Raw genomic sequence first — 14,553 nt, forward strand, 5'->3', positions numbered from 1 at the left:
GAGGGGGTATATTTGGAGCGTGTGCCGGGAGGAGCAGTATCGGTAAGGCCTTAGCTCTTCAGCTCCTGATGGGTACATAGATAGATGTTAGTGGTATCATTCTTTAGACCTTTTTATATGTCTTACACTTCTTAAAATGGCTCACTGTTTTGTTTTGTTGCTGTGGTGTGTTTTTTACTGAGATATCATTCACAAGCTAGACAGTTCGCCATTTTCAAGTGTGCTTTTCATTGGTTTCTTGTTCACAGGTTGTACAGTTGTCACCACTATCTAATTCCAGAACATTCTTGTCACCCCAGTGAGATCCATTAGCAGTGACTCCTCCATTCCCCTCTCCATCTAGCCCTAGGCAGCCACTGACCAACTTTTTGTCATAGATCTGCCTATACTGGGCCTTTCATATAAGTAGAATCCTACAATATGTGACCTTTTGTGTCTGAATTCTTTTCAGGATTTTCAAGGTTTACCCATGTTGTGGCATGGATAATCCTTAATTTCTTTCCTTCTTTCCCTTTTTCTGGGGCCAGATGTGTTTAGTTTCCAAAAAGCTCCTCAAATCACTCTGAAGTTCAGAATGGGTTAGGAACCACTTTTAGCTATTACTATGCTTAATTCTACTATTTGGCTTGGAATAAAGCTAATTATTAAAAGTTTGTCAATAACACCTTACTAGACACTCTTCAGGTAATAATGTATGTATTTTTATTGTGGTAAAATAGATGTAACATAAAATTTATCATTTTAACTATTTTTTATTAAAATTTTTTAAAGTTTCTTTATTGGTGGGGCACCTGGCTGGCTCAGTTAGTTAAGCATCCGACTTCAGCTCAGGTCATGATCTCACCATTCGTGAGTTCGAGCCCCACATCGGGCTCTGTGCTGACAGCTAAAAGCCTGGAGCCCACTTCAGATTTTGTGTCTCCGTCTCTCTCTCTGTGCCCTTCCCCACTCACACTCTGTGTGTGTGTGTCTCTCTCTCTCAAAAATAAACGTTAAGGGGCACCTGGGTGGCGCAGTCGGTTAAGCGTCCGACTTCAGCCAGGTCACGATCTCACGGTCCGTGAGTTCGAGCCCCGCGTCGGGCTCTGGGCTGATGGCTCCAAGCCTGGAGCCTGTTTCCGATTCTGTGTCTCCCTCTCTCTCTGTCCCTCCCCCGTTCATGCTCTGTCTCTCTCTGTCCCAAAAATAAAATAAACGTTGAAAAAAAAAATTAAAAAAAAAAATAAACGTTAAAAAAGTAATAATAAAGTTTATGTATTTTGAGAGAGAGATAGCACGAGTTGGGGAAAGGCAGAGAGAGAGAGGAAATGGGAGAGAATCCCAAGCAGGCTCCATGCTGCCAACACAGAGCCTGACGTGGGGCTGGAACTCATGAAACCAAGAGTCAAATTATTACCTAAGCCGAAACCACAAGTCAGATGCTTAACCAATTGAGCCACCCAGGCGCCCCTTAACCATTTTTAAGTACCCAGTTCAGTGATATTAAATATATCTACCATGTTGTACAATCATCACCACCATCCATCTCCAGAACTTTTTCAACATCCCAGAGAGAAACTTGCATCCATTAAATGGTCACTCTCCATTTCCCCTCCTCCAGCCCCTGGTAAACTCCATTCTACTTTCTTTCTCTGTGAATTTGCCTATTCCAGGTTCCTCATAGAAGTGGAATCCTATATCTGTCCTTTTGTGTCTGTCTTATTTCACTTAGCATGATGTCTTCAGGGTTTATCTGTGTTGTAACATGTATATGAATCTTATCCCTTTTATTTTTTTTTAAACATTTATTTATTTTTGAGACAGAGACAGAGCATGAATGGGGGAGGGTCAGAGAGAGAGGGAGACACAGAATCCGAAACAGGCTCCAGGCTCTGAGCTGTCAGCACAGAGTCCGACGCGGGGCTCGAACCCACAGACCGCGAGATCGTGACCTGAGCCGAAGTCGGCCGCCTAACCGACCGAGCCACGCAGGTGCCCCTCTTATTCCTTTTAAAGACTGACTGACATCCCATTATATAATGATAGACCACATCTTGTTTATGCATTCATCATTGATGGACATCAGGGTCCTTTCTACTTAGTAGTATTTTGAATAATGTATTAATGAACATTCGAGTATGAGTTTTTGTGTGAATACCTGTTTCCAGTTCTTCTGGTCATACACCTAGGAGAGGAATTGCTGGGTCATACGGTAACTTTGTGTTTAACTTTTAAAGAACTGGCAAACTGTTTTCCAAGATAGCTGTACCATTTTACAGTCCCGCCAATAATGTGTGAGGATTCTAATTTCTCTATATCCTTGCCAGCACTTTTTCTTTTCTATGTTGTTGTTGTTGTTGTTCATTATATTCATCCTGGTAGATGTGAAGTGCTGTCTCATGTGGTTTTATTTTCATTTCCTTAAAAACTTTTGATGTTGAACATCTTTACGTGTGCCTATTGGCCATTTGTCTGCTTTTTCTAATCTTTTTTAAAACTAGATTGGCTTTTTACTGCTGCTGAGCTCTAAGAGTCCTTTTCTATTTTGGCTGCTAGATCCTTATTAGATTCACAATTTGCAAATATTTTCTCCCATTATGTGGGTTTTTTTTTTTTAACTTTCTTGATAGTGTCATTTTGCACAAAATTTTGAATTTTAATGAAGTCCAATTTATCTCTTTTCAATTTGGTTGCTTGTGCCTTAGGTGTCACAAATATGACACCGTTGCCTAATCCAAAGATGTGAAGATTTACACTTTTGTTTTCTTCTAAGAGTTTTATCATTTTAGCTCTTACATTCAGGTTTTCATTCCATTTTGAGTTAATGTTTGTATAAGATGTGAAGTACAGGTCCGGATTCAATTCTTTTGCATGTGGTTACCCAATTGTCTGAGCGCTAATTATTGAAGGCTACTCTTTCCCTTTGAATTACCTCGGCACCCTTAAAAAAAATCAATTAACGTAGACGTATGGGCTCATTTCTGAATTCTCAGTTCTGTTCTATTGATAGATATGTCTATCCTTATGCTAGCACCACAGTCTTTTTTTTTTTTTTAATGTTTATTATTTTTGAAAGAGAGAAAGAGAGAGATAGAATGCAAGCAGGTGAGAGAGAGACACATAATCTCTGAAGCAAGCTTCAGGCTCTGAGCTGTCAGCACAGAGCTCGACACAGGGCTTGAACTCACGGACCGTGAGATCATGACCTGAGCCGAAGTCAGACACTTAACTGACTGAGCCACCCAGGCACCCTGCTAATACCACGGTCTTGATTACTATAGCTTTGTAGTGAGCTTTGAAACAGGGAAGTGTGAGTCCTCAACTTTGTTCTTATTTTTCGAAATTGTTTTGGCTATTTTGGTTCCCTTGCATTTCTATATGAATTGAATATGAATTTTCAACTTGTTAATTTCGGCCCAAAAAAGCAGTTGAAATTTTGATTGGCGTTGCATTGAATTTGTAGATTAGTTTGGGGAGGATTGCCATCTTAACAACATTATGTCTTCTAATTCCTGAACACAAGGTGTCTTTCCACTGGTTTAGGTCTTTTTAAAAAATTTCTTTGGATGATGTTTTGTAGTTTTCAGTGTACAAATCTTATACTTCTTTTATTAAACTTATTCCTAGGTATTTTGTTCTTTTGGATGCTCTTGTAAATGGAGTTGTTTTCTTAATTTCTGGATTGTCTATTGCTAGTGTATAGAAATACAACTTACTTTCATGTATTTATCTTGTATCTTGAATCCGTGCTGAACTTGTTTATGAGCTCTAATAGTTTTGTGTTTTGTTCTTGTTTTTAGTTTTGTGTCTGTGTATTCCTTAGAGTTAACTGTATACAAGACCATTTCATCTGAAAACAGAAATTGTTTTACTTGCTTACTTGCCTTGCCTAGAACATCCAGTACAATATGGAATAGAAGTGGTGAGAGGGACATCCTTGTCCTGTTCCTGCTCTTTGGGAGGAAGCTTTCAGTCTTGTCATTAAATGTGATGTTAGCTGTGGTTTTTTCATAGATGCTCTTTATCAGGTTAAGGAAGTTCCCTTCTATTTCTAGTTTATTGGGTGTTTTTATTATGAAAGAGCATTGGGGGGGCACCTGGGTGACTCAGTCAGTTAAACATCTGACTTCAACTCCAGTCGTGGTCTCATGGTTCGTGGGTCCAAGCCCTGCGTCAAGCTCTGTGCTGACAGCTCAGAGCCTGGAGCCTGCTTCGGATTCTGTGTCTCCCTCTCTCTTAGCTCCTCCCCTTCTTGCACTCTGTCTCTCTTTCTTTCTCTCTCTCAAAAATAAACATTAAAAAAAATGAAAGAGTGTTGGATTTTGTCGAATGCTTTTTGTGCATCTGTTGAGATGATCATGCGGTTATTGTCCTTTATTTTATTAACGTGTTGCATTACATTGATTTTTCACACGTTAAACCGTCTTTGTATTTCTGGGATAAATCCCACTTGATCATGGTGTATAATCCTTTTTTTAATGTTTATTTATTTATTTTGAGAGAGAATGTATGAGCACAAGTCAGGGAGGGGCAGAGAGAGAATCCCAAGCAGGCTCTGCACTGTCAGCTCAGAGTCCGACACGGGGCTCAGTCTCACAAACCATGAGATCATGACCTGAGCTGAGATTGAGTCAGATACTGAACCGACTGAGCCATCCAGGCACCCCCTGTAATCCTGTTTATATGCGGCAGTATTCAGTTTGCTGGTATTTTGTTGAGGCTTTTGTATCTATATTCACAAGGGATATTAGTCTTGAGTTTTATTTTTTTTTCTTATGGTATCTTTGTCTAATTTTGTATCAAGGCAATACTGGCCTTACAGAATGAGTTGGGAAGTGTGTCATCTTCTGTTTTTTTGGAAGAGTTTGCGAAGGATTGGTATTAATTCTTTAAACATTTGGTGGAATTCATCAGTGAAGCCATCTGGTCCTGGGCTTTTCTTTGTGGGGGATCATTTTTTTAATGCAAGGTGCAGAAGAGTATTTATAGTACAATCCCATCCGAGAGAGAGAGAGTCTTTTTAAGGCTGTATCTGTGTGCTTGTATTTACACAGAAAAGTTCTGAAAAGACATACAAAAAAAGATATATAAGTAGCAAAGCTTATCTTTGGGTAATGAGATAGAACTTAAGTCTTGTGCCTTGTATGTAATTACAAGCATGGACTGCTCTATGTTTTTTAAAAAGCCTACTTAACATGGCCAACATTTGACCATCTGCCCTTTCATCCGCTAGTGAGGTGCTGGTGCTGTGTACTTGCCCCCGGCCTTGTCTCCTTAGGAACTCAGTCTGGTGGGGCCCCAGCTTCACAATCTGCTGCACCCCTTCTCTGTTTAGCCTCCAGCAACCCCGAATTACTTGTCAGTCCCTCCAAAACAGCCCGCGGTTGTGTGCTACTATGCCTCCATACATACTATGCTGTTCCCTTTCCCTGCCAACCTTTCGCCCTTTATCTGCCAGCCCTTCCCCTGTTATCCTTTAAAACCCCTTCCAGGAGCTCCTGGGTGGCTCAGTCAGTTAAGCATCTGACTCTTGCTGTCAGCTCATTGTCAGCTCAATGTCAGGTCATTCCAGTTCGGGAGATCGAGCCCCACATCGGGCTCAGTGCTGAGCATGGAGCCTGCTTGGGATTCTGCCTCTCCCTTTTTCTCTGCCCCTCCCCCGCTTGCACTCTCTGTCTCAAATTAAGTAAATGAACTTAAAAAAACAAAAACAAAAACTTTCCAAATACTAGTTACCTTCCTTTGTGAACACCTTCCAGCTCACTCTCCTCCCTTTCATTCCCTACCCGAAGGGAGAGAAAACTCTCCCTCCTGCTGCCTCTCATACATTACACGTATGTTTGTTATTGAACTTTGTGTTTACCCTGCATCATAATTACTAGCTCACATGTATGTCTTCTCTAAAAGTACAACTTTATACAGTTTCACACAAAATAGATGCTCAAAAGTATTTTGATTGAATTGAATTCGTGAGACGAGAAAAGCATTCTGGGTCGGACAAGCAACGTGAACAGAGGCCAACATTGCGAGTTATTGTAACGTGTACTCATTTGGCCAGACAGGAAGATTCGTGGTGGAAAATATGGTTGAATGAATTTGATAAGGGTGATAATAGAGGCTCTTCAAAGGCAGATGGAATTGGGGCACCCAGGTGGCTCAGTCAGTTAACGTCCTACTTTGGCTCAAGTGGTAATCTCACAGTTCGTGAGTCCGAGCCCCACGTCGGGCTCTGTGCTGACAGCTCAGAACCTGGAGGCTGCTTCGGATTCTGTGTCTCCCTTTCTCTCTGCCCCTCCCCTGCTCATGCTGTCTCTGTCTCCCAAAAAATGAATAAACGTTAAAAAATAAAAACAAAAAAGGCAGATAGAGCAGACTTGGTAGGTATATATTGGTGGAATGAAGAACTCTTCTCACTTAACTTCAAGTCTTTGCTTACATCTTTTTTCTCAGTAGGCGTACCCTGACCATGTCCTTTAAAACTGTCACCTCTGTGTTCCCTCGTCTCCTGACCCCAGCACTCCCCTTCCTTCATCTTCCTCCTTCTTCCATAGCAGTTGCACTTGTATATAATTTACTTGTTCATTGTGTTTATTTGTAGTCTGTCTTCCCCATTGGAATATAAGCTCCCCACACCATGGTAGCCTTGTTCCCTGCTGTTTCCCAAGCCCCTAGATCGTTGCCTGGAACGTAGTAGGGACTTAGGAAACATTCGTTGAGTAAATAAATCCTATATTAATGAACTTCAGCACCTTGTCCAGAGCTGGCTGAGATACAGCCCCGGTACAGTTCAAATGGCTTATTTCTGAAAGAAGGAAAGAAGTTTACAGAAATGTATGAAACTGCTAAGACAGTGCCCACTGTGTATTATGTATATAATCTGGGGCAGGGCAGGGGAGGGAGGTGAAGGTAAGAGAGACGTGGAGCTTTAAGGTTTCTTGCCTTAGAAACCAAATTGGGAAGTCAAAAGTATAAGTATATTTGAGTTTATTTATTTCTTGCCTAGAAAAAATGTTGTTTCATGTGGTGATTAATTCCCATGCTTTAATAATTTCTCTTTTTCTTTCTCCACAGACCTTTGTAGTATTAAACAGAGGGAAAACTCTCTTCAGATTCAGTGCCACGCCTGCCTTGTACATTTTAAGTCCTTTTAACCTGATAAGAAGAATAGCTATTAAAATTTTGATACATTCATATCCTTTTCACAAATGTGGAGTGCGGAAGTTGCATGCTCACTGCTACACGTTTCTGAACTTTGACAGTCGAATTGTATATTAAGTATTTTATCAATAGTGTACTTGACTATCCCACCAGTCAGAAGTGTGAGTGAACTTCTTCCGGATCCTGAGCTGAGCTTCAGCAAATTCTTTTTTCCTAGGATGATATCATGGGAGTCTGGAATTTCGTTGGTATCGTGAAGAGAGACAAATTAAGATGATAACCTGTAACTTTTTAAAGCGCTCAGGCTTCAGTAATTTTATCCTGAGCATATGATTCAGTTCTTTAACGTAAGTCCGATATTAGAATTTTTTGGAAGGCTGCTTCGTTGAGCGCAAATAGTTGAATGAATGCTTTAGAGATCTGCCTTGTATATTTCTGATTTCTTGAGCAGTGGGTATGGAAAGTGTCTGAGATAGTCTCAGATTAAATGGCCTCCTCGGTACAGAGGTTTAGATCTAGATTGTAAGACTGATAATGCATCTTTCTGGTATTTTTACTGCCCTTAAATAGAAAATGCCAATTTATTCATGTGGCCTGCCTTTTTTTTTATCTTATTAATATAGGAGAGCATATGACAGATAAAAAATTATGTGATGGGTTTAGCTACTTTGCATAACTTTAAAATTTTATGGTTGGTGTTGAATCTGTCAGTGCTTAGTCCTGTGCTCCCAAGGATAGTGTATCCTCCAGGTAAGATGAGGAAGCAGCAGTTGCAACTTGGGCAAATTGGTTTGCTAATAAGCTTTTGCCACATTTTATTAACTCTAAGAATTTAGTAGCTTGATTCTGAAATCAGTGGTTTACAAGTAACATAGTTCTGAAATCTAAAGGTTTATAAGGAATAAATAATTCACAATGGACTTCTTCCCTTTTTGCTGGTTCAGAAGACAATGTCTTCTGTTATGATTCCCGGAAGAAAAACCCAGCGGTAAGAAGTATTTTTTTGTTTTTGAAACTCCATTAGTAGAATGAAGATGGTGAATGCCATTAGCAAGAGAGAGTGAGCTAGCAATAAATGAGATATGACTTCTCTGCTGGGTAAAGTGACAGTTTGAGTTTGAATAACTCCCATGCTGACCTAAAGGAGTTTATTTTTTTCTCAGTAGACAAGAACAGAAAGGGCTGAGAAAAATCTTGGGTGGACTGAAAAGACATCAAAGTGGTTTGTTATCCATAAGCATTCCTGGGCGCTTTCAAAATGATCAGATGAATTTACCCCATTATCTAATTTTTAGGGGTACAGCGGTACAGATGTCCTTGAAATCCTTCCCCAACAGGCCATAACTGGTTTCCCAAAGTGTGCAAATGCCACACATAGTGGCTGTAGCATTGCCCTCCAAGGACAACTCAGCCCTTTGGAGAACTAGGGAGAAAAGTGAACTGTTATGTTCTAAACCCGAGCTAACGTAACATTGTATATATTGACTATACTTCAATTAAAATTAAAAGTAAACCATTAATTGCATGTAGATTTTCAAGTAAGTAGTTACATAAGGTAAATTAATAAATGAGTACTGAATAATACAGGTTCGATTCAATTTACTTTGTCACCTGATGACTTTGGCATCCAGTAGACTGGTAGCTTTCAGGTTACTGTGTATAAAGGTATTTGGAGGCTTATTCCATAGCTGAGGCTAAAGTGGCAAGAGGGGGGAATGTTTTATCCAAAAGGGGTAGAGCAGTGACAGGCTTTTTGAAAGTGGCCTTCCTGCTGTGTCCACCCACAGTTCTCTGGTCAGGTGTAGATACATATGCTGGCATTCTCCTTTCAGGTTACCGATTTAATTCTCATGATACCCAGTGTGAAACGTGTTTGCTTTCTGAGGAAGAAAACAGGCCAGATTTTGTACATTCTCCCTTGACTCTTTTCTACAGTATTTAGCATGATCATTATGTGCACTATTTTGACCAACTGTGTATTCATGACTTTTAGTAACCCTCCTGAATGGTCGAAGAATGTGGAGTAAGTAGCTCATTTATTAATTTGTCTGCCTGCTTGTTTCAAGGATTTCTACTCACCGAATCTTGCTTTGCACAGTTTAAACGTCAAGGGAAAAAAATTGTTGTTGCTGTTTTTTTTTTTTCTCCCCCCACTCTTTACTTCACAGAGAGGGGGGAGGCTTCATGTGGAATTTAGGAACTACCCTTAGAGGCAAACTCTAGAAAGAGAAAGAAGAGAAAGTGTGCTCTGGAAGTTACTGCCCTTCACCTCCACCCCCTGCTGTGCTGGCCAGAGCCTTTGACCTGCTCCCCCAGTGCCATCTTGTGCCCTCAGTTAGTCCCTCGTGGCACTGCCTTCTTCTCCAACATGAGGTCTCCTTTTTTTTTTTTTTTGACTTGTCTAAAGTTAAAAATAGCTCTGGGGCCTCCTCACCTGGTTCAAAATTATCACCTACTAGATGGTACCCACAACATTCCAAAATTCTTGGTTTTGTGTTTCGGTAAGTTTCCTTCAAAGCACCCCTTCCCCTTCCTGCCATTCTTTCTGCTGCACTGGCTGTGCCCGTTCTGTTTTGTCTCTGTCAGTCGAAGCTGCATTTCAGGCACCGTAGTTACCTTAAAAGATTCATTCAAAGTTTCTGTCTGTTCAGAACTTACCTCAAGCTATCCGTTTCTTTGACAGGTACACATTCACAGGGATTTATACATTTGAATCACTAGTGAAAATCATTGCAAGAGGTTTCTGCATAGATGGCTTTACCTTTTTACGGGATCCGTGGAACTGGTTAGATTTCAGCGTCATCATGATGGCGTAAGTTGTCTGCTTACTTTATTGACTGACATTAAGGGTGTGATTATGTCTATGTGGTTGTATGCGTGGTTGTGTTGGTTAAGGGCACGTTTGTGGCCAGCTACAAGCAGAGTTAATGGGTAACCATGCAAGGCCACACAGGCTTATGCCTGAGATTCTTGTGAGGGCTGGGCAGTCTAGGCAGTGACAGCATGTCTATATGGAAGAAGGTAAGCCAAGGCTTTACAGCTAGGAAAGGAAGTAGGAAGTGATTTTTCCATTGACGTGCTCTCATATTTTCTTCCCCCTTATAACACTGACCAAGGTTTGCACGCTGATCACTATGGGACTTTAGTGAAGACTTGAAATGTTTTTGGTGTAAACCTTAATTAAGCTGAAAATCCATGTCCTGGGTATGTTATATCGCATGTAATTTCGTGAGGCTGACCCAGATGTTGGAGACTTCAGAGCACATTTTAGAGTTAAAACATGAGCCAAGGTATCCAAACTGGTCACTTCCTAAGGAAGTACTGACCAGAACTTCAAACTATTGCGAGATAATAGTATAATTCCCCATTAGTATGCTAGCTGCTCTTGGTAACTTGTTCATTGTTGTTTTAACAGTGAACACGTATCTCTTTGGGAAACTTAGCTGATGATAGAAGAGTTATAACAGACTTTATTATTTTTATCTTCAGGTTGGGAAAGCACTCTCTGGTAGAGTAGGGTATAATAACGGTGTTATATAGGCTGTGTGTGTGTATGCAAATGTGTGAAAGGTTGAGTGTGTTTGTATATATACGGCCTGAGCATCAGAAAGATGTATTTCACCTGGAAAATGTGAATGAATGAATGAATGAATGGTATGCATTGAATATTTGAAACTGGAACTTTGACTTTCTGTTATTTTAAGGCAACTTCTAGCTTTCCAACATTATGAGTACACCTTGGTGTTCATTTAAAATTTAAGTGTCTTTTGCTAGGCACAGAGCTGGTGAAAAAACGGGCACTTAACACACTCTTTGCTTTGATCCCATGATCCTGAGCCCTGCTTTTGTATGTCACAGGCTATAACTTCATCTGTAGGCATGACTGCAAAGATAATGCGTACAACTCTTGGATAAGTCATATATATAGACAGGCACTTTTGCCGTTGTCATCGAGGGAATTATTTGAATGTAAATTTGTTTTTATGGGGATTCTGCTGCAGAAATTTGTCTCCTCTTTCTAAGAAATTGTTCGCAAAGCTTGGGGACATAAGCCTTTGATACCTCCTGGCCTTCCTTTTTGCTAAACATAATGAGTGGACTGAGAGTAGTCATTCTGATTGGGATCTACACAGCCCGATGCTGATTAAGAGAGTAAGCCCCCCGGAACCTCCCGGTTGTATCGGTTCTTTCAAATATTCTTTTGAATTCTCCTTGCCAATTGGAAAAAAAAATGTGTTCTTTAAGTGTTTATATTTTGAAATTTTCTTTTTCAACAACAACAAAAAATGAAATCATAGCTTGTGTGTAAGACCCTTTCTTCCCCCCCATTGTCAAACCCTCGCCCAGTGGTACCATTACAAGTTAACTTTGGTTTGATTCTGCAGGTATATAACAGAGTTTGTAAACCTAGGCAATGTTTCAGCTCTACGCACTTTCAGGGTACTGAGGGCTTTGAAAACTATTTCGGTAATCCCAGGTAAGATGGCCCGGGGTTGGTGTTAGGTGTGGGGTTAGGGCCCTGACGTGACGTATTGTACTTTTTGTTTTGTTGTGGTTTTGTTTTTTTCCTTTGGTGTTTTGTGTTCGTGTCTGTGTTTGTCATTTGTGTCTGTGTGTGACCTCCCTTACTACAGATATGTGACAGAGTTTGTGGACCTGGGCAATGTCTCAGCGCTGAGAACATTCAGGGTTCTGCGAGCTTTGAAAACTATCTCTGTAATTCCAGGTGAGAAAATTTACACACAAGACTGACTGCCTCATCTCCTCTTTCCCCTCCATTCATTTGTCCACCACATTCTAAAGCTGGCGTCAGCACAATTGGTATGGCCTTGCACTCCGCATGTTTCTCCTGGGAGACGTTCTCTGGGATGGCCCTTTGGTCGTAAGGCAGTTTCAGTGATGACGCTTTGCCAGGCATGCAGCCCCCATTCCATGCTTTGAAAAAGCACGTGCTTCGACATCATTTGGATCTTACAATATGTGAAAAAATTGTCACAGAGCTAGCTGTCTCTTTGAACATAAATCATGTGCTTCCTGGCCTCATGGAATTACAGTAATTTAACATTCACTGTCATCCCATTGCTTGTGATTTCTAGGCTTCCTGTCGCATGGTTTGCTGATGGGATGTTCTTCAATGAACTATACTTTTACTGTTACTGTGTTAATGGAATTATTTAACCCCAGAAGAGACTTACCCGTTGACTAGTCCAGTATTATAGCCAAATTAAAGAGCCTTGGAGTTAGGGAACTGAACTTTAATAATCACGGTCTATCACATTCTGTCGCTGTCTGTTTCACTGGAGTAAGAACCAGTGAATATATATATATATTCAGAGACCATTTTCAAGCACAGATCCCCATGAATGCTTGTGCAGATGCTGTTAAAAACAATCCAAGGTAAGATAAGATACATACATCTGAATGTATGGGCAAACAAAAAGGACAGAAACTTGAGAAGAAAAAAAAGGAATCAGTAGGTGGTTGAGAGGTAGTTAATCGACAGTCTTTTTATAATTTTTGCCTTTTTCTTTTTGGTGCTGTTTGCGCTGGCCCAGTGGTTCTTAACCTTTGGAAGGGTTTGGATCCTTTTGAGAATCAGGGGAAAGTTTGCAGGCCCCTCTGAAACCCATCTGTGGACCCCAAGCTAAGGTCCTTAATTTAATCTAAATCCCTACTACCGAGTAGCACTTAACTGTTTTTTCTAAAGACTGGTTTTGACTGGAAGGAAAGATATTTTAGTTAGTCTTGCAAGCCTGAGATATACTGGCAGTAACACGGCAGAAATCAAGACTGTATGGTTGCTGGTTGGACTTTGGTTGTGTCCAGGGGTTTTCAGGGAAGATTCCCAAGAGACCAAGCTTTTTAGTGCAGCTTTGTAGGAACAGGGACGTGAAGAACAGAGGTGCCCCGTTCCTCGTGTCCTGTGGCTCTTCTTGTGGCTGACTCAGAAATATTCCTCTTTTCCCCTTTTCAACTTTATCTAAATATCAGACACAGAGAGAGGGAAGCACAAAGGTAGAATCCTGGAGAAGGCTGACTTGGAATGTGGCTTTCTGAGAACCTCAAGGAAGGTAAACCTCAGTTTCCCCATTTACAAACTTGGGCCATGAAGTGGGCCAGTAAATTCGGGCCCTACTAAAAATGAATACCTTTGTATTTAGCAATGGGAGCTTTCTCCTTATCAACTAGAGGCTGGGTGTCCATTAGAGTATATTCTTCGTGGCAAAAAACTACAACCCCGACTTAATCAAGGTTCGGTTCCTAGCCTGCGACAGAAAGCGCAGTTCACTCTGTGGGCAGCCTCATGAAGCTCATTGATGGTGGTTTAACCCTTAGGCAGGCCTTGTCTTATTTTTTAAGGCATCTGGAGCACCACATCTTTACTTTCATTTTTCCTTTGCTCTCTTTCGTCTCTGGCCTCTTTTAAATATGATCCCATGTTTTCTGCTCACTTCCCCCAACGTACTCTGCAAGGCATCTGTCTCTTTATGTTCTTGTGATCTCAAAACTTCTCTTCCAGAATTAAATTGGAAAGCTGCATTCTGTTCACTAACTAGGGCAGCAGATGCTATCTCTGGTCTAGCTCTTAGCTTCTGTCTCTGCTGTATGGGTAGCTTCTGACCACAGCATTTCTGCAAGATAACTCTTGACTGGTCTCACATTATTTATCCTCACTATTAATCAGTCTATCTATAAAATATATTTATAAGCACATTTCTATAGTGTTTATAAGTACTGGTAGGGCTCCATAAATGATTTTGTGTAACAATTATTATTTAAAGAAGAAACCTAAACTCAAAGAAAGGGCTTGTGTCAGTGTTTAGACCTCAGCTTGATGATTTGAAATAGATTCCCAATTCCTGTTTCTAGAAGCACCCCCACTCGAGCTGGCTTTGTGAAGTTAACTGGGATGGAGAAGAACTTTAAGGGATAATAAAGCCAGTAATAGGTCTCTGTCAGTGAGTGGTATAACTGATCCTTGAATTAAAGTGTGACTTTTTATCCCCAATCCTTTCGTTCCCTATACTACTTATCGAGGGCTATTGTCCTGTTCCTACCTGCCTGTTACCCAGGTCTCCTCTCAAGGTGGGAATACCATTGTATGAGTTAGTAGACCTGACACCATTTCTTGACTGGAAATCTCAGTCATTTTTTACTCTATTGTAGAGCCAGGCCTCAGTTCCCTCTTTGTGAAAGCCATCGTCCTGCACACCAAGTCTTCTCCGGGATCACTTCAGTGGGACTGCTGATATTTTTGCCTTTTCCTGTTCCCAGTTTGACTGTAGGCTTTTGCTGAAGCTGCCAGAAACAGCAGCAAGAGCAACCACAGAACTGACGTGGGGTCTGCAAGATCCCCCAAAGCCCCTGGCTCCCTTCATGAGAGTCTTCCTGGAGAACTCACCCACTCACCTGGGC

At 40.9% G+C, this 14,553-nt stretch overlaps 1 protein-coding gene across 6 annotated transcripts in view; it reads left to right on the top strand.

Annotated features, from left to right (window-relative positions):
* SCN8A (sodium voltage-gated channel alpha subunit 8) overlaps window positions 1–14,553 on the top strand; it is a 177,248-nt gene that overhangs the window by 74,231 nt on the left and 88,464 nt on the right. For 4 of the 6 annotated variants that reach the window (XM_081796162.1, XM_081796166.1, XM_081796161.1 and 1 more), the window contains exons 3-6: window positions 7,051–7,168; window positions 9,070–9,160; window positions 9,821–9,949; window positions 11,772–11,863. In XM_081796162.1, coding sequence (XP_081652288.1) covers window positions 7,051–7,168; window positions 9,070–9,160; window positions 9,821–9,949; window positions 11,772–11,863 — 430 coding nt within the window. Of the gene's footprint in view, window positions 1–7,050; window positions 7,169–9,069; window positions 9,161–9,820; window positions 9,950–11,522; window positions 11,615–11,771; window positions 11,864–14,553 lie in introns of all 6 variants that reach the window. The other 2 variants (XM_081796165.1, XM_081796163.1) reach the window with 1 other exon arrangement.

Source organism: Panthera onca, chromosome B4 (assembly GCF_046562875.1).
Source record: "Panthera onca isolate mPanOnc1 chromosome B4, mPanOnc1 haplotype 2, whole genome shotgun sequence".
NCBI lineage: Eukaryota > Metazoa > Chordata > Mammalia > Carnivora > Felidae > Panthera > Panthera onca.